Below are 25,956 nucleotides of genomic sequence, written 5' to 3'. Positions count from 1 at the left end.
AGTAAAAACCACGGGCACAAGCCAGTCAATCAAGGTTCCCCTATGATAAAAAATATGGTTACAAGAGACTCAAATCACAGCACAAATTGTGCTCAATGACCAGCCAAATACCAATACAACAGAGATGAAAAAAGAGAACAAGGAACCTGAAAAATTCACAAACTGCAGTTACCGTACACGGCGTATATGTCACTGTTCCAGTGACTTTTGAACAATCCGAACGGTCAAACTGAAGAACCACGAGGTATGAACCTTTTGACAAAATTTCAGCCCGATCCAACGGTGGACGAAACCGCAGCAGCAATCTGAAAATTCCCGTTCTCAAAAGAAACGCTGAAAAATGCTGCTGCAGTGTGAGATGAATTTCTCTCTGCTCAAACACCTTCTGCAAGATCCGAACGGTCAGATTGAAGTTACACACAGTATGAACCTGCTGACAAAGTTTCAGCCAGATCCAACGGTGAACAAATCGGCGGCGGTGGTCGGAAGTTTCTGACGAAACTTTCTCCTTTTCTCTGCTTCACTATCACTCTCCATTTCACTCTCTATATCACTCTCTATGGATGGCACACTGTTGGCTCTCTCCAAGAGTTTCTGGATGGCTCTCTCTGCTCTCTCTCTTGCACCTTGACTGCACTCACTCATCCATTGAAAGAATGAAAAGCAAAAGGGACCTAACCTAATTTCACTGTGGACTGGGCCTCCACATAGGAAGTGAGCCCAAACCCAACAAATCTCCCCCTCACAACTATGTGGAGATGATTGCCAAACCGGCAATCTTGCAACAAGTTTCAGACTTGCTCCTCGGTAGTAACTTTGTCATCATATCAGCACAATTATCATCTGTATGAACTTTTGCCAACTCCAGTAACCCAGCTTCCAAAGCATCGCGTATTCAATGATACCTCACATCAATATGCTTGGACCTAGAATGGAAAGTTGAATTCTTACCAAGATAAATTACACTCTGACTATCACAAAATAGCAAGTACTTGTCTTGAACAAAACTAAGCTCTTGCAGGAGTTTCTTCACCCACAACAACTCCTTGCATGCTTTTGTAATGGCAATGAACTCTGCCTCAGTAGTGGACAATGCAACACACTTTTGTAATCTGGATTGCAATGCCACAGCTCCACCTGCAAATTTAATCACGTAGCTTGAGGTAGACCTTCTAGAGTCTATGTCTCCACCCATATCAGAATCAGTGTAACCTACAAGGGTAGGCTTATCACCTCCAAAACAAAGCCTCAAACAAGTCGTACCACGAAGATACCTTAAAATCCATTTCACAGCATTCCAATGCTCTCTACCTGGATTAGACATAAATCTACTGACTGTACCAACAGCATGTGCAATATCTGGTCTTGTACACACCATTGCATACATCAAGCTACCCACAGCAGATGCATAAGGAACCCGTTGCATATCTGACTTTTCATATTCATCAGAAGGACTTTGTTTTGTACTCAATTTAAAATGGGTAGCAAGAGGAGTGCTTACCACCTTAGCATTTTCCATCTGGAACCTCTGTAGCACTCTTTTAACATAGTTCTCCTGTGACAACCAAAGCTTCTTCTCTTGCCTATCACGCATGATTCTTATACCAAGAATTTGCTTAGCAGCTCCCATGTCTTTCATAGCAAATGACTCACTCAATTGCTTCTTCAACCTGTTGATCATGGAAATATCTTTCCCAACAATAAGAATGTCATCAACATACAACAACAGGATAATGAAATCATCATTAGCAAATTTTTTAACAAACACACAATGATCAGAAGTAGTCTTCTTGTAGCCTTGCTCACACATAACAGACTCAAACTTCTTGTACCATTGACGAGGAGCTTGCTTCAAGCCATATAGACTTTTTCTCAGCCTACACACATGATCTTCCTTGCCTTCAACAAGAAAATCATCAGGTTGCTTCATGTAAATCTCTTCCTCCAAATCACCATGAAGGAAAGCAGTTTTAACATCCATTTGCTCTACCTCTAAATCAAGAGTAGCAGCCAAACTCAGCACAATTCTAATGGATGACATCTTCACTACAGGAGAAAAAGTCTCATTGAAATCAATGCCTTTTCTCTGTCTAAAACCTTTCACCACCAATCTGGCTTTATACCTTGAAGATGTGGAATTGCTTTCTTGCTTTACCCTGTAAATCCACCTGTTTTCCAGAGCCTTCTTGTCTTTTGGCAATTTCACCAAGTCAAAAGTGTGATTATCATGCAAGGACTTCATTTCATCTTGCATTGCATCCAGCCACTTTTTCTTTTCTTCACTTTCCATGGCTTCAAGATAGCACTCCGGTTCTCCTTCATCCGTCAAGGTAACATAGTCATCAGAAGGATACCTAGTAGATGGTTCCCTCTGCCTATTAGACCTCCGAATTTGAACTTGAGGTGGTTCAGGAACATCACCAAGATCCTCGTCTTGTGACATCCCATGTTCCTCTTCAGTGTCATCAATAGGAACATCAAAAACATCTCCAAGTTGTTGATCATCAACATCATCATGTTGTTCATCACTCAGAACTGGATCGACATTAGACAATCTATTATCTGTCTCAGATGTTGTCTTCTTTGTCTTATCAATATCTTCAATGGTTTGATCTTCCATGAACTTCACATCACAGCTTCTCACTGCCTTCTTCTCAACCGGATCAAAGAACTTGTAGCCAAATTCATCCTGACCATAACCAATGAAGATGCACTGCCTTGTCTTCGCGTCCAACTTGGATCTCTCATCCTTAGGAACATGCACATATGCTTTACAACCGAAGACTCGCAAATGATCATACTTGACATTCTTGCCAAACCAAACCTTGTCTGGCACCTCAGCATTCAAAGCAACTGCATGACTCAAATTAATAACATGCACTGTAGTGTACAATGCCTCACCCCAAAAGTGCTTAGGCAACTTTGCTTCAGAAAGCATACACCTGACTCTTTCTATTAGTGTCCTGTTCATCCTTTCTGCTAAGCCATTCAACTGAGGAGTTTTAGGAGGAGTCTTTTCATGTCTGATACCGTGTTGCTTGCAATAAGCATCAAACGATCCACAATACTCACCACCATTATCAGTACGAATGCATTTCAGCTTCTTGCCTGACTGTCTCTCGACCAAAACATGAAATTCTTTGAATTTCTCTAGAACTTGGTCCTTTGTCTTCAAAGCATAAACCCAAAGCTTCCTGGAACAATCATCAATAAAGGTAACAAAATAAAGTGCACCAGTAAATGACTTTACCTTCAATGGGCCACAAACATCAGAATGCACCAGTTCAAGCAACTCTGACTTCTTTGTGGGAGGATGCTTCTTGAAGGATACTCTGGTCTGCTTACCAGCCATGCAATGAGAACATTTCTCCAACTCTGCACTCTTCAATCCCGGAAGCACATCCTTTTTAGCTAAACAATTCAGCCCCTTCTCACTGATATGACTAAGCCTTCGGTGCCACAAAGAAGCGTCCATATCCATGGCGTTCACACTGTCTTTAGCAACCAATGCTTTTGTCCAATACAGTTTACTGATTCTCTCCCCTTTGGCCACGATGAGATTACCTCTGGAGAGTTTCCACTTTCCTAAACCAAAGTGATTTTCAAAACCACTATCATCAAGCATCTGCACAGAAAGCAAATTAAAGCGGACATCTGGAGCATGTTTGACTCCTCTAAGCAACAACTGCATTCCCATATTGGTTTGCAAGCAAACATCACTAATACCAATTACCTTAGACACACCATCATTACCCATCTTCAACACTCCAAAATCACCAGAAGTGTAAGATGTGAAGAACTCCTTCCTTGGTGTAACATGCAATGTAGCACCACTGTCAATTATCCACATGCTCTCATCTGATACAAGATTAACTGAATCATGGTCACGGAGAATAATAAGATCATCATCAGAAATAGCAGTAGTAACACGATCATCATTGTCATGATGTTTCTCCTTCTGCTTCCCTTTCTTATCCTTGTTCTCCCTTTTCCATATAAAACAGTTTCTCTGAATGTGCCCTGTTTTGTGACAATAATGACACTCCACATTCTTGTATCTGGACTTGGATTTACTTCTGCTGTTCTGTCTACTCCCTTTCAGTTCCTTTCTCTGGCTTCTCCCCCTATTTTCAGTGACAAGTACTTCGGAATGAGATGAAGTACCATGTGCCTTCCTTCTCATCTCCTCATTAAGAACACTACCCTTGACACTTTCCAAGGAGACAACACCATCCGGGGATGAGTTTGTAATTGAAACCCGAAATGTTTCCCAAGAGTCTGGTAGAGTATTCAGCAGCCATAATCCCAAAACTTCGTCATCAAACTTGATGCCCATTCCTGCCAATTGATCTCAGAGTCCCTGAAAATCATTTAAGTGATCTGAAATAGAAGTGCTCTCCTTGTACCTCAAATTCATCAAGGAATTCAACAAGTATAATTTATTGTTCCCTGTACTAGAGGCATACAAAGTCTCAATCTTCTTCCACAAGGATTTTGCATCTTCCTCATTAGCAATGTGATTATAAACATTGTCTTCAACATACTGACGAATAAAACCGCAAACCTGCTGATGCTCAAACTTCCAATCCTCATCAGTTTTGTCTTTTGGCTTTTCAGTAGCAAACACAGGAAGATGCAATTTCTTCACAAATAGGATATCCTTCATTTTTCCCTTCCAAAAGTGATAGTTAGTGTCGTTCAAACAGACCATCTTATTTGTATTTGCCTCCATCATTCAAGCAGTCAAATAGCCCCAACCAAGGAGCTCTGATACCACTCTGATGGGAAATTCAATGCAATAACAATAATATCTCAACAAAAGCAATACACAGCGGATAACAATTTCCCCAACTTGCAAGAATCTGTGAGGAGCAATAGCAAATAATGGCAACAACACAAAACACACTTCAAGAAGACACAAGAATTTTAACGTGGAAAACCTTCTCAATGTGAGAAGTAAAAACCACGGGCACAAGCCAGTCAATCAAGGTTCCACTATGATAAAAAATATGGTTACAAGAGACTCAAATCACAGCACAAATTGTGCTCAATGACCAGCCAAATACCAATACAACAGAGATGAAAACAGAGAACAAGGAACCTGAAAAATTCACAAACTGCAGTTACCGTACACGGCGTATATGTCACTGTTCCAGTGACTTTTGAACAATCCGAACGGTCAAACTGAAGAACCACGAGGTATGAACCTTCTGACAAAATTTCAGCCCGATCCAACGGTGGACGAAACCGCAGCAGCAATCTGAAAATTCCCGTTCTCAAAAGAAATGCTGAAAAATGCTGCTGCAGTGTGAGATGAATTTCTCTCTGCTCAAACACCTTCTGCAAGATCCGAACGGTCAGATTGAAGTTACACACAGTATGAACCTGCTGACAAAGTTTCAGCCAGATCCAACGGTGAACAAATCGGCGGCAGTGGTCGGAAGTTTCTGACGAAACTTTCTCCTTTTCTCTGCTTCACTATCACTCTCTATTTCACTCTCTATATCACTCTCTATGGATGGCACTCTGTTGGCTCTCTCCAGGAGTTTCTGGATGGCTCTCTCTGCTCTCTCTCTTGCACCTTGACTGCACTCACTCATCCATTGAAAGAATGAAAAGCAAAAGGGACCTAACATAATTTCACTGTGGGCTGGGCTCCACATAGGAAGTGAGCCCAAACCCAACAATATATATATATATATATATATATATATATATATATATATATATATATATATTCTTCATTAATTATTCACCATTACAGAAAATATGAAAATTTATTGTCTTGGTCTAACTCAACAACTGCCGAAGGTATTTTTATACACAAAATTCTTAAGGTCTTACAAAATTTAGAAGTCCTACTCGATACCAGCAACTTCTATATAATTTTCTTTTCCGAAGTATATGGGTGCTTGAAAACTTCAATAGAGTTCAAGTCGTAGGATTGAAAAAATAAAATCGTGTTGTATTCCCCAAAATTTGTAATTTTCTCTGCAAAATGCCTAGTAATGTTGGTGTCAAATTTCATTTTTGTGTACACAATATTTTAACAATTTTTCTTCCCAACTAATTCTAAAAGTTACTCTAGAGTCATATATGAGATTGATATATAAGGATCCCTTATGGATATATAAGGATCAGTTGGTCCTGTAAATTTTAGAACACAAACAGCAGACTTATGCTGCAGATATACATGTTGGCATCTTTAAAATTTGAATACCAGAATAATTTGATGAAACTAGAACTCTAAACCAAGGATCAGTAAATTACAGGTAGCTCAATGTTTTTTTTATTTATTAATATATATATATATATATATATATATATATATAAAATAAGAGTATTTAAAGGATATTCCAATCATAAAGATCCAAATAAAGATCCAAACAATTCATCATCTACCACTACATATAATCATACAGAGCAAAGACAAAATTACATACATCTAAAGTTCCCTCAAATGCTCCTTATTTATTGCAGCAGCATTATCTTACCTATTCCAGCACCAAGGATTTCTACACTCCCTATATGCTCATCAAATGTAGCATAATCTCCTAAGGTCCTCCTTTTTGCATATTGTGAAAACAGTGGCATGGCACAATGTGCACCAAGAACACTTGAACCCATACCTCTCCACGTGAGTTAGGCCTCCAATCATTACCACAGCTTTTAAAGATGAATCCTAGTGCACCTTCCATTCATCCTGAAAAGCACCCCTCCTTGCCCCTAGTTCCTCTACGACCACGACGACCTCTGCAACAACTCTGGAAAGCTCCTCCACTCTTCAATACTTCCTTAGCTACATTACAGGTAGGTCAATGGTGTTGATATCATATGGTTCAGGTAGGTCAATAGACGAGAGGTATATTCTCCTCATGGTGATCAACGTTTGCTTCCAGAGTGTGGAAGTGTAAGAAACCAATTGGTTTTCTTTTACCACTTCCATAACTTCTTCGTACAAAAGTCCATCCTATTCTTGCGTGTCTTGGAAACATTCCAGAAAAATCTATTTCTAATATATTATTAATTACATAATTCAAAACTCATTTCGGATTATACAACTACGTAACATGAAAATACATTTCAAATTATATAATTTAAAATGTTTCTTCTGGATTGTGTAATCCAAAAATACAAACAAGAATACATTTTCACAGACAATCTAAAATTCTAGAAATATGTTCTAGATTACGTAATTCAAAAATGCATTCCAAATTAGGTGGAAAAGGTAATTGGCTCTTACAGCAGACTTAGTAGGTCCAAAAGCACATGAATAGTAGGATAGTTGCAAATTAGAAAAGAACAGGAGTAAGATAATAGAAGGTTATTGACATGGAATAGAAATTTGGGGAGAGTAGGGATGATAATAGCTAGGTTTGGATACTACAATTTTAGTGGGATACCTGCATTGTAAAATAATAATCAGACCCATATCCGTATAGGTAACAGTGACAATTTCTATACACCTAAATCCTTATCCACTAGATACTTGTATGCTACTTAGATCCACTACTTAACCTTAGTTAATCTGAATAAAGTCAGCTCTTCTGCATTGGATTCACAAACTAATAAAACACAAATGCGATTATAATCCTAATATTAATGATGGAAAAAAAAAATAAAAAGAGTTCCGATTAAAACTAAAAAAAGTAGTTTAATTGAAGAAAATATTCAAAAGGAAATCTAATTCACTAAATAAAATTCTTTAGCTTAATAAGAAAAGTTGTGGACTTGTAATTCTAGATATAAAATATAAATAATATATTATGCAAGTTTGAGTAGGACTGGGTACAATGTCTCAGTATAATCATCAATAGATATTGCAAATGTCCAAGTCTGACGTCAAATAGTATGAACTGATCCGTGGAGTAATCAAGTGTTTGGCTCTCCCCCTTAATATTTAACTTCTGAGAGATGAGTTCTCTAAATGCTTGAGTATTCTATCTAGTATTAAAACTGGTTTTCTAAGTTTTGGAAAGGATTAGTTAAAAGGGGTTAAACACTTCGGGATTATGGAATGCTTGATGTAAGTGTTGGGTTCTCTCCCTCATAGCTAACTTTTGAGGGGGGGATTTCCCAAGTGATTGGGGATATTTGCAACCTATCAGTTTAAAATAGGTAAATTACCCTACTCGGTCATAGATCAAGTTCATGGATAAAAACATCATATCTTTGGTGACAACATATTCAAATACATGGAATGCCAGAATATTACAAAAGTAATTTTAGTTAGATCTTAAAAGAATTGTTTTAAAACTAATACTTTTCGTGCAGTAAGTTCTTCCAACATCAATCATTTTAGAACTTATTAAGATTCAATAAATAACTGGATAAACCAGCTTGTGATCTAAACCATTGTATATTTTATCAAACAAACAGGTATGTTGCATTCGACTTGATCTAATTCTATCTCCATCTATGCTCACCTGCATAGGATTTGCCTTATATGTAGTAACAATATCTTGAAACGTAATCTGACTAGAGACAGCAGGATAGAAGTATCAGTTGACCAGGTTCTTGGGAGAACTATTGTACTGTCAAAATGCAGCTTGTAATGTAGTTTTCAGCCTTACAATTGGACCTGTAATGTAGTTTTCTGCAACTGATTTATTATAACAATATAGGGTGATGTTATCAAAAGCTCAGAATTTCAATTAAAAAGCTCAAATAGTACTTGGTGAATTGTTCATGATGAAATGCAACATTTACGACTAAGATTTGAACTGAAGAATAGGAAATACTTTTTTCTCACATTTTTTGAAAAACTAAATTACAAAGATTCTTGGATGAAAGTCAACGAGAACAAATTAAAACAAAGAAATTGTTGTATTGAAGAGTAAACTAAAAAGACAAACAAACAACATACAGTAACAATTGGGTAGAATCTATAACTTAGAAAGATTCGTCAAACAAACTAAACAGTTAAAACAACACACGGCAAAGGAACTCCATCCCTGGCATTATGAACAGAGCTATAAAGAGATAAATCGGAAATTAACATAATTAGCACTCTAAAGTGCATCATGATGCATACAATTGATTACATACCATATATGACCGCAATCTGTTCATGAAATATCATCCCTACACAAATGTCCTTCTAAGATCCTAAAAATGTGATGGCAAGTAAAAGGTTGCCAGCACTGGCTGTCACCACCACTATCTCAAATGAATGAACCGGATGGTAAATACATCCAACCAAAGCAAATAAATTTGATGTATATAACTACATATATCATATAGAGCCAGTCTGCCAAATTATAAACAGAGTCTACACCTTTAATTGCAGGGTCAGTAACACATTTGCATGAATCAAGAATCAGCAACTATCATCACATAAGAAACAAAAAAAATCAGTCTGAACCAAGATTTTAAAAAGCAGTCCAAGACCACGATTTTGTTTGAAACATCAACGGTTTTGGTGTCTCATTGACGCAATTACAGCCATGCCAACAAAATTCGACTGCAACTTCGCACAATACCATGACAGCAACAAAACTGTGAGCACGACCATGATTTAAAACCACAAAAGAAACTAACTATAGAGTTTGATGATGGCATATCTCTTTGAGAAGCGCATATCTGGCCTTGTTAACACTGTAAAAGCAGAAGAATATATGTTGCTCAAGATCCCCAAGCAAATGCTCCAAAACAGGTTGGTTCTTTCTAAGCTGTTTAAGCACCTCCTGAATCGGATGTCTCTCCCTTCCCCTCTCCAACGCAAACCGCACGAAAGCCTTATCAGCTTCCACCGCGGTTTGAAGCCGATCAACTAGGCTATCAATGGTGTTAATGTCATTCACCACAAGAGTTCCATTCTCCGCAGCCTCTAGCTGCTTCAACCTCGCAAGGTTCCTCGTCTTCTGCCGGGGAACACAAAGCGGCGCCGCGACAACGGCAGCGAAACCAATTGCTGCATGGGCAGCGACAAAGGCGACGGCGGCAACTGCGGCGACGGAAATAACAGCGCAGCCGGCGGTAGCGTGGCGGAACATGCGGATTCGCGAGTGGCACTTGCGGAGGTCGCGCTGGATGTCGCCCTTGAGGTGGGTGAAGCTGTCGCGGAGCTGGTGGAGGCGAGCGAGCGCGAAGGGATTCTCCTGGCTGTCGAATTGGAGGAAGAGGTCATAGGCGCGGTCGCACTGGGCCTGGGAGAGCGGCGGCCCGTCGGCGGGGAGGACGGCGAGGAGACGGGAGAGCGGCTCGTAGAGGTTGCGCGCGCGGAGGATGGTGAGGTGGAGGCGGAGACAGAAGTCGGAGGTGGTTTCGCTGTAGTCGAAGTAAGTGGAGACGAGGCGCGTGAGGTTACTGCTGGGTTTGGACTTGGCGAGGGCTTCGCGAACGCTGTTGGAGTCCGGTTGGAGGACCTGGGATAGGACGTAGCGGTGGTGGGAGTCTTCGTCATGGAGGTCGTGGACCTGCGAAGGCGCCTGGATCATGGAGCGGATCTCGTTGTAGGAGTGGGCCTGAACGGCCCGGTGGAACTCTCGCGACACGTTTGGGCTTGCGGTGGAAGCGTCTTCATCTTCTTTTGATTCTTCTTCTTCTTCATCTTCTTCTACTTCCGTGGAGTTCCCTACGAAACAAAACGAAGATTCGGTGAGACATTTTCACAAACAGGTTGGGATGAGAGTAAAGAGGTTTTGGTTTCGGTTTTACCTTGAGAATTGGGATGGGAAGGTGTGGGAAGAGAAGTGTTGGTGTTGGGAGTAGAAGGTCTCACTGAGACGCATTCCAGCATATCTATTTAAATACTTTGCTAAAACTTTCTATTCTTTTCCCACCTCCTTCCATACAACTCTATCTCACTACCCTGCGTATAACCGCCGAAGAGACTCACACTTTTTTGTTTGGCTTGTTCTATGCTGTTTCTGTTTCAGACTTCTTTCGAATACATTTCCAACACCTACATTCATTCTTCTGCTCATAGATAACTCTACCGTTGATTTTATTTTATAGTTTTCTTAACAAACTTACTCCATTAAATTCACATGGACCCAAGTTATTTTTCATCAACATTATATGGTTGGAAAATAATCATAATAATAATATTAAAAAAATAATAATTAACTTCTAAGTATCCCGTGAATTTAAATACTTTTTTATTTTATTAAGTTTTATTTCAGTCTAATGTTATTTGGATTTTTTGTCAAATGATGGTGTAATCATTATTTCATATGTTCATTTAAAACTTACCCATCACTCATTTCTTCTCTCCTTAATTTATTTAAATTTGTTAGTCAACTCATTCATGCACAGAAAAACAAACACAGAGTTGAAAGAGAATAAGAAAGAAATGAGCAAGTTATTCGTGAGTTTGAGATGGAAATAAACGTCGAGTCATTCCTTTTACAACAAAAAATCAAACCGGAGTTAGTTGGAAAAAATAAAAAATATTTTTGGAAATCAATAAAACGAATATTTTTAATAAAATTCAAATTGAAAATAATTAAATTTATAACATACTTAAAACTAAATTAAACCTTTAAAAAATAATTCCTATTCAAATCAATTGAAAACTCTCAATTTATATGAGTGAACAATTAATCACATTGCTTCAATAAAAAAATAATCATGTGAAACCTTTGAAAAATAATTCCTATTCACATCAATTGAAAACTCTCAATTTATATATGAGTGAACAATTAATTGCATTGTTTCAATAAAAAAGTAATGATGTGAATAATTGAGAAAGTTCTAATTAATATTAGTCAAGAAATAACATCAACCAATATTGTTCCAAAAAATAATTTTAGTCGACGTTGATTAAAAAACATCACCTAAAAATAATTTGAAGTGACATTAATAGAAAACATTATCAATATTGACAATGAAAACTCCTACTAACATTGCCTAAGAAGTAATAGTAACCTATATTGACAAAATAATTATTCTTGGCAAATGTTAGTTAAAATTATCTATAATGTGAAAATATGTATTTGAAATTTATCCTTATTTAAATATTTTTTTAACTAAGATTTTAGTTTGCATCCTTTATAATCCATTAGACAAAAGAAATGTTGTTTGATGAATTTTTAAAACAAACTAAAAAATAGTTAAGTTAAGTGATTTAATTAAGTTGTTGAGTTGTTTTCGTAGTTTTCTCTCTCTGAAGCAACTAAATTAGGGTTTTTGAATTGGGATTTTTGAATATGGCTTTTTATTTTACGTGAATGGTTATGCAATGGCGATTCCAGCAGATGTTGCAGAACAATGACAGAGCACCCTTCAAGTAATGGTTTTTGAATTTCTGATTTCTAGCGTTTTTTTTTTCACTTTCCTCATTCTCTCTGTCTCTGAAACCTGATTACTCTCTCTCTTTTCTCTCAAACCCTAATCGCAACCCTACATCTCAACCTTCCGCCCTCCTTTCTCTCCTTTTCCTTTACTCATTTTCACCATTTCAGTAACTTCAGAGATGCCATATTTGAAAGTATTTTTGTCCAAAAACACCATTAGACATTTAGAAATGGCGCGTGCTTTTGAAATTTGAAATGATAATGACTATTGTTTTTCACTATATATACAATGTTGTATAGAGCCATTATTTCATTTATGTTTGGTTTTGTTCTTTTCATTTGACATTGAACGAGATACCGTTTCTAGGGTTGAGTTCATGTTCTAGGGTTGTAAGCATGTGTTCAATTCATTTCTCTTTATTTTTGCCTTTCTAATATTTTGTTCTTTTGATTTGTTCATCTGATTCAACTTGGTTTTTGGTGGATAACGAAGGGCATAAACATATTGTTAAGTATAATATGGACTTGTGTGTTCCAGAGATCATTGGAGGATGGTCTTAATTCCGCGAATTTTATGGCCTTCGTGGCAATCATTTTGTATATTTTGATTATGTAGGAAATAATAGTTTTAAGATTACTTTGTTTAATGGAAGATCGTCTTCTTCAACCGTGAATAAATTTTATGATCGTATCGAGAGTCGTTGCCCTCTCATTGACGGTCTGTATCTTCATTTCACTATCACACTATCTGTGTCAATCAATCTGGTAATTTTTTATTGCATCATTTCTTAAGTTTGATTTTACTTTATATTACTTTATTACTGTATTTATACATATGTTACTTGGCTTTTAGGATCTTCCTGTTTCTTTTGTCAATTTCATTCACAAAAGCAGGCTAAAGTATATTGTCCTTCATGGACATAAGAGTGAAGTTAAGTGCAAAATTCTGATACAACCACCTCCAAAAGCTTCTGTTAAATTTGGTGCTGGATGGAGAGAATTTTGTAAGATGCATGCATTTTGTGAAGGTGACAAATTGATTTTTGAGGCTAATATTGAGGTACAACCCACAGATCTGAGGGTATTGTTAGTTTTGTGATTAGTGAATAAGTTAATTTCGCAAATATGTTTCAGCGAAAGACAATGTTACTTTTATTTCATTACAAGTTATGTTTTGTTTCATTATTACATGTTATGTGTTTGATTTTATTTTATTTTATTTTTCAAGTTTATTTAATTTAACCGTATTAGCAATAATTTAACTGAATAGTGTTCTAATTTGTCTCAGAATTGGAAATTCGAATTTGAATATTTTATAATGCAGTATTGTATAAAAGCCCAATTTGAATATATTGCATGTCAGAATTGGAAAGTCCACTTTGAATATTGCATGTCAAACCAATAACTAGCTTCAAATAACAAAGACATAGAAGAGTATTTGCATGCAAAAATGTTAAGGACATACCAAATATACAAATCGAGAATACTGAGCAAACAAGATCGACAATGTTTGTGAATGTTCTTTTCCTTTCTCAATAGCAATAGCATGTTCATACAAGGAGAACGCATCCTCCATTTTTCCCTGTAATATCAATATCAATGAATGGAAAAGTTGTAAACAAATCAACCTAAAATTAAGTCAAATGTAAAAACACTTAGACAAACCAACATACCAATTTGTGTTCCATATTTGCATGCTTGATTATTGTTTCAAGAATAAAATTTTACCATCTATCACCATCTATATATTCAAATAAGTGAGTAAAAACTGTAATTTGTAATATTTAATAAAAAAAAATAGAAAGTGGATTTTGGGAAATCATGTGGCGCCAATTTGACTGCACTAAATTTGACTAGATTTATGACATTGTTTCAATGAGGTTTGTTTGTATTATGAAACACATTTATCAATGTTTTCTCCAATAATGTATAAAGTTGAATAACCCTTCTCAAAAAACACTTACACAAGCCAGCATACCAATTTATGTTCTATATTTCATGCCTGATTATTGCTTCAAGAATAAAGTTTCACCATCTAGCACAATCTATATCTTCAAATAAGTGAGTAAAAACTGTAATTTGTAAAATTTAATAAAAAAATAGAAAGTGGATTGTGGGAATTCATGTGGCGCCACTTTTGAGAAAATTTATGACATTGTTTTAATGGTGTTTGTTTGTATTACGAGACACATTCATCAATGTTTTCTCCAATAGTGTATAAACTTGAATAAGCCTTCCCAAAACTGTAAAAAGTATGTGCAAAATTACTTTTTGCTGCATGGATTCCATTTATAACATTTTTTTTATGGTTTATGAGAGCAGTGCACATTGATCAATGTTTGCACATCTCACTACAAAAAAACATGTATATTGCGGCGGTTATTTTTGCAAAAACTGGCGTTTTTAACCGCCGCATTATACGTCTGTGGCGGTACCGCGTACCGCCAGAATTCTTGCTGCCACAAAGTTTAATGTGGCGGTCAATTGAGAACCGTTGTAGCAGACGCCATATTATGCATTGTATAAAGCGGCGATTTTAAGGGTGTAATTGGCGTTAGTTATAAATGTCGTAATTTTAAAGCTGGGTAAACCAATTCTAACGTAAATAGTGGCAGTTTTAACCGCCACTTAATACAGTATAGTATGACATTTATAATACACTTTATAACTGTCATAATTCGAATATTAAATATTTAATTTAATTTTTAATATTTATAATAATTTATTTAATTCTATTTTATAATTTGATTTCATAATATTATTTAATTTCGTATTATAATTAAACTTTAATTTAATTTTTAACATTTATAATAATTTATTTAATTCTATTTTATAATTTGATAAATATAATATAATTAAAATTGATAAATATAATAATCAAAAGATGAGTTCATTCATTCATTGAAAGAACAAAGTTCATAATGTCAAACTAATCCAAACAACAAGTAAATTAAAAATTGACAAAATATAAATTGTTTCACTTTCTAAACATATTACAAGTAAATTCTCAATACTAATTTGTCTTACTCCCTCCTCCACTTGATCTTATATTCTGGTTTGGTGATCGAGCACCACTAGCAACATCCGGTGCCTGAAATAAGTTAAAATATGTTTAAAGTTAATTGACAATTTTTAAAAAATAAATGAAAACAATATTATAATAAAATTTTAAGTATAGTAATTTATACAAGCACATTATACAAGCAATCTGTAAGCTTCAAAATAGATCTGGATGGTTGAATATAAAGTTAGATCCAAACCAATTTGCAAGTTGGTTTGGATCGATTGTTGTCTCTACAAATTTCTTAATCATTCTATAAATAACCATTATCATATAAAGAACATATTGATGATGCAAAAGATTTTTGAAGGTGGTGTCATATTGGTTCAGCCGCAAGGCCAGCAAGGAGTTTAATCATCAACTTAAACCAGTGACAGGTTTCAATGAATCAATGTTTATTAAATAAAAGGTGATCTTTTCAATAATGCAGAATTATTCAAGGTACCAACAGTATTTTATATATGCAAACATGAAATATTTCTTCAACATAGAAATTTGAGTTTCTTAAATATGGAAAATTAGTCTATAAGCTAACACAATGCAGTCAAATTTAAGATCTAATTTTTAAACAATGCAGACATACAAGAACAAGTTGAGATAATTCATTTTATAGAGTTCAATGGTGTCAATTGATCCAAATAGAATTTTGTAAAATGAAGGATAAACCAAATATAGATCCATAATCTAATACAACTTCAATTTTAGTTGAGCCTAATTCAGTACAGTATTTCTCAGGCCTATATAAGCTCTACTATGGTCATATCCACCATTGATGTGAGATCTCAATAAATACTAACAACCTATAACCAATAACTTAGTCAATCATGCCAAATTACTTAGAAAACTATCATACCCCTTGAATAACAAACCATCAATATACTGTAGTTATCTTGGATTTGAATCAAAGAGTGGGCATCACCAGAATAAATATTCACAATAGACTAGGCTACAAAAGTACCACTTACCAAACACTAGATAAAAGAACGTACCTTCCAGAATTTTAGAAAATTTTCTTAAGCTCCCGAATTTCTCAATATAAAAATGGTATAATGGCATTAGTTAGAGGATACAACAATTATTAAATAAAAAACAACCCAAAACAGAATCTGCAACAAAGAATTATATATGATGTGATACATATACAAACTACACTCAAACAACCTTAAAACAGAAACCCCCTGGTCAACCACTGCAAAAGGATCCTAATGCCTCTAAATCCAACCATAAAGTTTCTTTTGAAGCAAAATGAAGTTGAGTCCAGAAAGCAAACAGAGGAGCAAAAGCATGCTTGTTTTTGTTGGGAAAATGCTGCACAAATACAATAAACTAATAGACCATTACAATAGCATATAAATATACCAAAAACAAAACTCTGATATGTTGCTTATACAAATTTAAAACCAACCTTGCAGCTATAAGGAACAAGGTGCAGGAGTATGTAGAGGCTAGAGTTATAATTCCTTGAGCATTCTGCATTAATAATTTAAAAATTCATCAAACACAAAGAAATGGTGTGAGTTAACATGACACCTGAAGATGCTATGAGCTCCAGTGCTTGAGTGAACCAACTGCACTCACCCTAGTGAACTACAAACCACGTGCAGCAGTGAACCATCTCATACACTTCTTTTGTTTTTCTTTTTCCTATCTCTTTTGCAACCATCTCATTCACTTATTTAGAACGACCTTGGATATATTTCAACAGCAATTAGTTTTTTTTTTACCTTTTGATTCATAAATGGGTTCAATCATTGCATATTATCAACTACTTTTATTATTTTAAACACCATACATCTCTCTAATCAATAACAACTCTAAAAACTTTACGGAGCTAAAATCCATGGTTCCTTGTAAAAAGTTTTATATCACAACGAATCACAACTCTATTAATGCTGCATGCACATATGTTGACTTAAAATCACATAGAGCTACCAATAACATCTTTGTCAGACAAATAATCTTATTTTGAAGCACGTGATAAAAGATCAATCTCAAGATTCTCTAACTATTTCAATAAACCAATCCTTAAGTTTGAGTCAGAAAGTACATTGGATTAATCTAAAGTTATTATACAAAGGGGTTCATATATTTTCATGAATGAAAAGAGTTTAACTTAAGTTGGGAGTATATGCAGATGAGTTAAATAGTTTGAGAAAGAAGTATGTGAGTGATCCTAAATTGCAAAAAATAGTGTAGTAAAAAGTTTTACACGTTCTATGGCTGTGATGAGTATTGTTACTTTTTGTCTTTTTATTATTATTCTGATTTTACCTTAAGAGTGGTCCTCTTGCATAAAGTGGCATGTTGTATGAAGGGTGGTGTGACAAAAAGGGTAACTACCTAACTGGAAGGAACACATAGCGTGCGTGTTTTCAGTGTAATAGAAAAAGTTACAGCCCCTGTTATGTAAACATTGAGTGACAGAGTACAAGTCCAATGCGTTGTAGTAGCATTATTTATGGCTTCATCAAAAAGCTAGCGGGGTTAAACCCCCATGGTAACGTGCATGCTTACTTATAGCTACAAAGGTATATGCGTGCCCTTTATTACATGTTGGGACTGCATCACCCATTTGCATATGCACACTCTTTGAGTTTAACTATTGTTTCTGCTAAACACTTTTCACATATACATGGTGTGCAAGTGCAAAGAGAGAAGTACAGTGTGATTTTACCTGTTGACGATTTTAACTTATAACAATTTCAAACAAAAGATTATCAAGACAGAGGTTTAGGACGTGTGAGCACAAACCTTAAACAACCTTGCGCGGAGGCGACAATGGCGGACAGAGGAGTGAGCATTAGGGTTTCGTGAAGCTCAGCGGAACAACCTTGCACGGAGGCGGCAATGGCGGACAGAGGAGTGAGCGTTAGGGTTTCGTGAAGGTCAGCGGAACAACCTTGCGCGGAGACGGCAATGGTGGACAAAGGAGTCAGTGTTAGGGTTTCACGAAGGTTGCGTGACGGTTTCGTGAAGGTCGCCTGAGGGTTTCGTGAAGGTCGCGTAAGGGTCGTGAAGGTCGCGAAGAGAGTTATCAGAGAGGGGGAAGAGTGGTGGAAGACGCTAGAAGGGGGAAGGGAGTTATCAGGGAGGCACCTGGTTTCAAAAACAAAATTAGTTTCCAACAAATTAAAAAAAAAATGAAAATAAAGAGATATGGTGTAGGAGGGAAAACAAACGCGGGAATTTTATTCTGAAGGATAATTATGGCAGTTAAAAATGCCATATTCTAAAAGATCATTGTGGCGGTTACTAAAATGTCGTATTATACGGCAGATTGTGGCGGTTATTAATAACCGCCATATTAAAACCGTCACTTTATACACGTTTTTTTGTAGTGTCTGTATAATTCAACCTGGTGTGTTTCATGAAATGAACCAATTGCTAAAGTTGTCAATCCTGTGAAGTTATGGGTGTTAGAGCAAAATATATTAATAATATTTCATAAATACAATCTTTCCCATTTCATAGATAAAATATTTCCCGTGCAAGGCACATGTTAATAACCTAGTAGAAGAATAAACTAAAGGTTAAATAAACGCAAAGTGAAAGATTAAATAACAATGAAAGGGGATGCCCCAACTTAACTTTAGGAGAAATAATTATCCCAACTTATTCTTGGAGTCCTTATAAAATAGAGCATGTTAATTATTCTTGTCGGTTGACTCGAAATGCCTTAGTGTGTCTGTGTCACTCTTTCGTCTAGAACCTTTGCGTGTGCATATGTCGTTCTTGTGATGAATGCCTGAAAACACAAAGACAAAGGGCGCCCTAGAGGTCGTTTTCACTCCGACGCTCAAGTCAGTACTGGGGCTAGGAAACACCAAACTGTATAACTGTCACTGTGTGTGTGTTAAGCGGCGCAAGGGAATAACGTACCTTGCCAAGTTTGTTACCTTACTATTTATAGACTGAAACTAGGGTTTCCTCTTTACCCGAAATGGGCTTTTCTGATGGGGCGGGCCCAACACTATTGTTACCCTACTTCTTAGGATAACCTAGCGCGTGGGATCCCTAATTGGAGTGCAACCACTGACGGGGTGACCACCTGGGTACCTCCTCGCGCACCTGATCTCTGGGGTCACCCGCCTCTGGGAGTGCCCTAGCTGTTCACGTGCCATGCATGCTGCTCATCCCTGGAACACGACCCTCACAAGTCATATCTTTCCAGTGGCTTTACACTTGTGTTACGCCTGAACGCGTCATCCACTCTACACGCATGGACCCTCGTGACCTAGACTTCTCCCTCACTAATAACTGGTGTGTGATCTGGGATCCACCTCTTGTGGTCCAACTCTACTGTTTGGGTTCCCGATGTCTGACCTCTCCACATTGTCTAGTGGCACGTCGGTACATCTTGATGACCGATGTCTAACCACTCTTTGGTTCCTTAGCGCACGTGCTTTGCGAGATACTGGCCCACGCTGTTCGTGGGACCCCGCTTAAGGACTGGTCGGTACACAAACCCCCCATTCTCGAATTGTAACTTGTTTCAGCGAAGAGACTAAGTCCTGGCCCTGAGTGACCGATGTGGCTCTGTGTGACAGGACGTGAATACTGCACCAAAGTGACGTCTTTCTGGGCCTGTCTTATCAGCACACACGTGTTTTGATCAATGGCTAGGGCTTAACGTCGCTTACGCTTCTTTGTTTCCTTTAAACATTCGAAAACGCGTGCGTTCAATCACTGCTCCATCATTCTCTGAAACACTCTTGATTGCTTTGTCTTCTTCCTCAAGCATTCTCGTGTTTCCCCTACACATTCCAGCATCTTCTTGCTATCTGATAAAAAGGTACGAACTTTGACTATTGTTCGTACTTGTTTATTAATTCTGATGCTAGATAACTGCCTGGGCTGCTTAACGTTTGCATTTCAATAGCCCTATGTTCCTTTTTCTTGGGTTTCCTTCGAGTTAAGGTTCAAGAAACCCAAGACTCTCGAGGAGCTGATTCTTGTTATTGCGCGGTTATATTTGCGCACTCTGCCCCCGTGCATTCACACATTTTATCCCTGTGTTTCCTATTTTCTCGTATTATGAAATTTGCACGCAGGAATGGTTTTGAGCGAAGAGAAACGGGCCAAGCTGGCTCGTACCCTGACTCGCCTCCGAGGGATGTCTAGGGGCGTGGGCAACTTTAGCCCCCACGCCCTTGCTTCTATCACGACCGCGCCCTCGCCTACTCCTTCCACTCATGTAGTCGCGGTCTCTCTTGCCGCCCAATCATCTCCCACTTCCTTTCCTCGCGAGAGTAAGGTGGTAGAGATCGAATCAGATGAGAACTCTGCCGAGGGGCCACTCCCTAAGAGGCTTAAGCCTATGCCGGCGAGGGCTTCGTATTCTTCTTCTACTGGTCGCTCAGTTTCGCCTGGTGATCGAACAACAAGCGTTCCCTTGTTCCCTGACTTTGGTGGGACGAGTGCTTATGTGACTCGTCCTGCCCTTGAGCTGCCCCTTGTCCTTTAGCATGCCCTTAAAGGCTTCTAACTAGGGGTGACTGTGGACTCGGATGAGGCCGCTGCGAGGGAAAGACTGGGCTTCAATGTTGGGGCTCTTCTTGCTCAGTCAAACGCTTTCCTAATCAGGCCTGAAACGAGGGTGGTGCTAGTAGAGGCCAAGACTAAAGAAGGAACGTCCCTGCTGGCTCGTTCTTTTGTTGCCCGCGAGACTGCACTGAAACAGGAATTGGCTTGCCTTCGCCGTTCTGAGAAAGATCTCTCTAAACAACTTCGCGCCAAATGCCAGAGGTTGCCGAGCTAGAGGCAAGAATCTTGCCCTTGCGAATCCGGGTCTTCGAGCTAGAAGAGGTTGCTGAGGTGTCCAAATCCAAGATTGCGAGGCTTGAAAGAAGGTTCATCAATCGAGAAGTGCAGTTGGGACAAGTGGAGGCCAAACTCCTTCAACAAGCTAAGAGGTTTGAAGAAACTGAAGCTGAGCTGACCGGAAATGCTGCTGATGCCTATGACGCGGGTTTCGAGGATGCCCTCGCTCAGGTTGTCTACGTGCATCCCGAGATGGACACTACGCCTTTCGCGGTATCAAACCGTGTCGCAAACGGGAAAATCGTTCCCAGGGTCCTTTCTTAACTTGTATTTGGTTGTCAGAAAAGCAATTTATTATCTGCTTGTAACCATACTTTCTCTAACATCTAGCTATTTTCATTTAAACCGAAAACTGTTCTTTAAACTCGCTCAACGGCTAACTCGTGGTGCCTGACACCAAGACGCTTCTTCTAGCGTTCTGTGATATGCTGCCCTCATCGTGAGGAGGGGGTTTTAACTGTGAACTAGGTCGCTCCTCCTTGGCGCTCTTGCTCAAAAGGAGTGGTGTTCTCTATGAACCTACTTCTCCACTTACGGGGCCTCTAACGCAAGGGGAACAAACTTTCAACTGACCTCGGCTTCGCTTAAAGGCGCGGAGGATTTATCTGGTGAATTATTTCATTCGACCTTGCCGCTTTCACTCGAGAGGGGAGGTGTTCTCTCGCGAACCTACCTCTCTGCTCACAAGACTTCTAATGCAAGGAAACAAATTTTCAACTAACCTCGGCTTCGCTCAAAGGCGAGGAGGATTTATCTCGCGAACTATTTCGTTTAACCTTGGCATTTTCACTCAAGAGGGGAGGTGTTCTCTCACGAACCTACCTCTCTGCTCACAAGACTTCTAACGTAAGGAAACAAATCTTCAACTGACCTCGGCTTCGCTCAAGGGCGAGGAGGATTTATCTCGTGAACTATTTCGTTTAACCTTGGCATTTTCACTCAAGAGGGGAGGTGTTCTCTCACGAACCTACCTCTTCGCTCACAAGACTTCTAACGCAAGGAAACAAGTCCTTAACTGACCTCGGCTTCGCTCAAGGGCGAGGAGGATTTATCTCGCGAACTATTTCGTTTTAACCTTGGCGTTTTCACACAAGAGGGGAGGTGTTCTCTTGCGAACCTGCCTCTCCGCTCATAAGACTTCTAACGCAAGGAAACAAGTTCTTAACTGAATTGTACATAACTCGAAAAAACATTTCAATCGAAATTTATTTGGTGACCTCGTTAAAAAACCCTTATAAGGGTAAAATAGTGTCCCCTAATACCATGTACAACGTTCCTGCTTAACTGAAATAAAACTTGAAGTCGGCCTCATTCCATATACGAGGGATCGGGCCTCGCTTCAGCATCTCAAGTCTGCCTGCTTCATCCCGAGGACTTATGTTACTCTAAAATAAATAGTCCATATGGGGGTGACCTAACATGAAACCAGTGGGGTCGCCTTCTCTAGTATCTGGTGTCTTTCTTCAGGTCCTTGGCATACTTTGCTCCCCATGTGTATGAGTTTTTTAAACTAGTCATGTTTTTGCACAAGGACTGAACTGATCGCCTGATCGATCATCACTGGGTACCAACTAAACGATGTGCTTGGTTGTGGTTTACACAGGATTGGAGGGCTGGCTAAGTACTCCTTCAACCTGATGAACGCCTCTTTACACTCTTGGTAAGGGAGGTCGCCCCCTCCTCCAATTGGTGCAAATCCAGACAAGACAGACATGCGCCTTTCTGGGTTTGTCTCCATACCACACTCAACGAGCAAGGAACCCAAAAACTTCCCTGATTTTATCCCGAACACATACTTCTCGGGGTCCGGTTTCGGCCTGTACTCGACTATCTTTTCGACCAGACTTTGTGCCGTTTGACTGGGGGTGTTGCTCAGCTTGGAGACCTTTCCTCCAATCTCTCTTTCCCAGGGTTGTCAAACGGATCAGATCTGATCTCTCGGGCTATCTTCCCACGGGCAAATTTTGCTACGGTCCTGACGGGTTCGGCGCGACTGACCTCACGCAGGGGGACCTCCTCTGTGTACGGTGGTCTAGCAGTGACCATGGATACCCCTCTCCTTGTTTTTTGTCTATTCTTGTAACATTTCTTGGCCTCATTCTGATCTGACTTGATGGTAATCATCTTTCTTGTCAAGTCCGGTAGCTTCATTTTCATGTGCCTTATCGACGGCACTGCCTCTAACCTATTCAGCGTTGGTCTACCCAACAACATGTTATAACCAGATGAGGCATTGACGACAAGGTACCTGATGCTCTCCGTACGTGACGCGGTGCCATCCGTGAAGGTAGTCCTCAGTTCTAAGTATTCGCGCACCTCTACTTGGTCTCCTGCGAAATCTTACAGAAAGTCACCATAGGGTCTCAACATGTTTGAGGATAGTTGCAGTTTGTTGAAAGTCATCCAGAACTTTACATTTGTCGAGCTTCCCTGATCTACTAGCACGCGGTGCACCTTCCTTCCTGCGGTTACCGTCATGATCACCACTGGATCGTTGTCATGGGGGTCAACGTCCTCAAGGTCGGCCTTGGTGAAGACCAAGTCGACGTCGAAGGCGTCGTCGGTCCTTTGCGTTTCTACCGACATCATCGTTCGCGCGTATCTCCTCCGCTGAGAAGCGGTACAACCTCCTCCCGAGAACCCTCCTACGATGGTGTGAACCTCCCCATGCACAGGGACTTTATGCCCCAGGCCACCCCCTGTCGCCGCCACGTCCTCGATCCCCTGCTTTTCTTACAAGTAGTCCCTCAGGAGACCGTTCTTCACAAACTCGTCTAGCTGGTGTTCCAGTGCTAAGCAATTGTGTATGGGATGACCGACTGCATGGTGGAACTCGCATCAGGCGTTCTTGTTGGGCCCGAGCCTCTTGTCGGTCTTGGGAGGTACCTTCAGCCTCTCCGCTACGTTTGGGATAGCGATGAGGTCCTTTACTTCTACCACGAAGTCGTGCCTTGGTGGCACATTCTCCCTCTCGCGTCCCCTAGCATGAGGCTTCCTTGGTTGATAGGGTTGCTGCTTCACAGGGGTCTTCATCTCTGTCGTCGCCTCGAGCACCCTTAGAATTTGAGGGCGACCTGTTGTACGCGGGTGCATGGGAACAACGCACGTGCGTTTCTCGATAACTTCTTCCTCCGCCGCAATATGACCCACTGCGCGACGCCTTATCTCGGCGAATGTCTTAGGGTGGTTTTGGATGAGTGACTCGCTGAAGGGTCCTGGCACAATGCCCTTCCTGAACGTGTGCACCATCATCCTTTCGTCTTTGAGGTTCAACCTCACCACCTGTGCTCCAAAGCGGTGGAGGAACTCCTTCAAAGACTCTCCTTGATATTGTCTTACATCTAAGAGATCATAAGAGACAGACGAGGGAGCCCGATTCGCAATGTATTGTGCCCTGAACAACTTTGTAAGTGTTGGGAACGACGTTACATGGCCATCAGGGAGGCTGATGAACCAGTCCATCGCTGTTCCCGCCAGAGTGCTCATGAACAGCTTTCATTTCATCGCATCGGAGCCCCCAACCAGCATCATCTGTGTATAGAAAGCCGTGAGGTGGGCCTCCGGGTCCTCTGTACCAGAGAAGGTCACCTTGGGCCCTACGAGCGTGGCTGGTATTGCTGCATCCACGATCTCTTATGAGAACTGCGTCGGGAACTCCCTGGGTGGTGTCATAGGCTCCTGATCAGCACCCTCACGCTCACCTGCGAGGGTTTGCAGTTCCTCGTTTGAACGACACAGTTCTTCGCTCGTTGCTTGCGACACTACCAAGTCAGCTTGGATGCGTTCTTGATTTGCTCTCGACGCGACCATCTCTTCCTGAAGGGCTCGCATCGTTTCCATAACCTGTTGCAGGGTGAGGCCCTCATCCCCGTTTGGTGCAACAGGTCCCTGCCTCGTACTTCTCATCTCTCGGTTCTTGCTGGTGGGACAGTGTTTTGTATCGTGCCACATGGTGGGCGCCAAAATGTTCCTTCCGGTTGACTCGAAATGCCTTCGTGCGTCTGCGTCACTCTTTCGTCCAGAACCTTTGCGTTTGCACGTGCCGTTCCTGTGATGAATGCCTGAAAACACAAAAACAAAGGGCGCCCTAGAGGCCGTTTGCACTCCGACGCTCAAGTCAGTACTGGGGCTAGGAAACACCAAACTGTATAACTGTCACTGTGTGTGTGTTAAGCGGCACAAGGGAATAGCGTACCTTGCCAAGTTTGTTACCTTACTATTTATAGACTGAAATTAGGGTTTCCTCTTTATCCGAAATGGGATTTTCTGATGGGGCGGGCCCAACACTGTTGTTACCCTACTTCTTAGGATAACCTAGCGCGTGGGATCCCTAACTAGAGTGCAACCTCTGACGGGGTTACCACCTTGGTACCTCCTCGCGCACCTGATCTCTGGGGTCACCCGCCTCTGGGAGTGCCCTAGCTGTTCACGTGCCATGCATGCTGCTCATCCCTGGAACACGACCCTCACAAGTCATATCTTTCCAGTGGCTCTACACTTGTGTTACGCCTGAACGCGTCATCCACTCTACACACATGGACCCTCGTGACCTAGGCTTCTCCCTCACTGATAACTGGTGTGTGGTCTGGGATCCACCTCTTGTGGTCCAGCTCTACTGTTTGGGTTCCCGATGTCCGACCTCTCCACATTGTCTAGTGGCACGTCGGTACATCCTGATGACCGATGTCTAACCACTCTTTGATTTCTTGGCGCACATGCTTTGCGAGATACTGGCCCACGCCGTTCGTGGGACCCCGCTTACGTGGCACCAACATTACTAGTGGTCAATGACGCCCGTGGACTGGTCAATACATTAATCAATATTTTTATATGTAC

At 39.9% G+C, this 25,956-nt stretch overlaps 1 protein-coding gene across 1 annotated transcript; it reads right to left on the bottom strand.

The window, feature by feature from the left end:
- Positions 1 to 8,994: 8,994 nt before the first annotated feature.
- On the bottom strand, positions 8,995 to 10,932 carry LOC137813597 (UPF0496 protein At3g19330-like). Its single transcript, XM_068615940.1, has 2 exons — positions 10,660 to 10,932; positions 8,995 to 10,576 (listed from the first exon to the last, which is right to left on the bottom strand). The coding sequence occupies exons 1-2, from the start codon at positions 10,739 to 10,741 to the stop codon at positions 9,540 to 9,542; spliced, it is 1,119 nt and encodes a 372-aa protein (XP_068472041.1). The 5' UTR covers positions 10,742 to 10,932; the 3' UTR covers positions 8,995 to 9,539.
- Between the last annotated feature and the right edge of the window lie 15,024 nt (positions 10,933 to 25,956).

Source organism: Phaseolus vulgaris, chromosome 1, assembly GCF_000499845.2.
Source record: "Phaseolus vulgaris cultivar G19833 chromosome 1, P. vulgaris v2.0, whole genome shotgun sequence".
NCBI lineage: Eukaryota > Viridiplantae > Streptophyta > Magnoliopsida > Fabales > Fabaceae > Phaseolus > Phaseolus vulgaris.
Note: the sequence above shows the minus strand (reverse complement) of the source record. Positions and strands in the feature narration are given on the sequence as shown.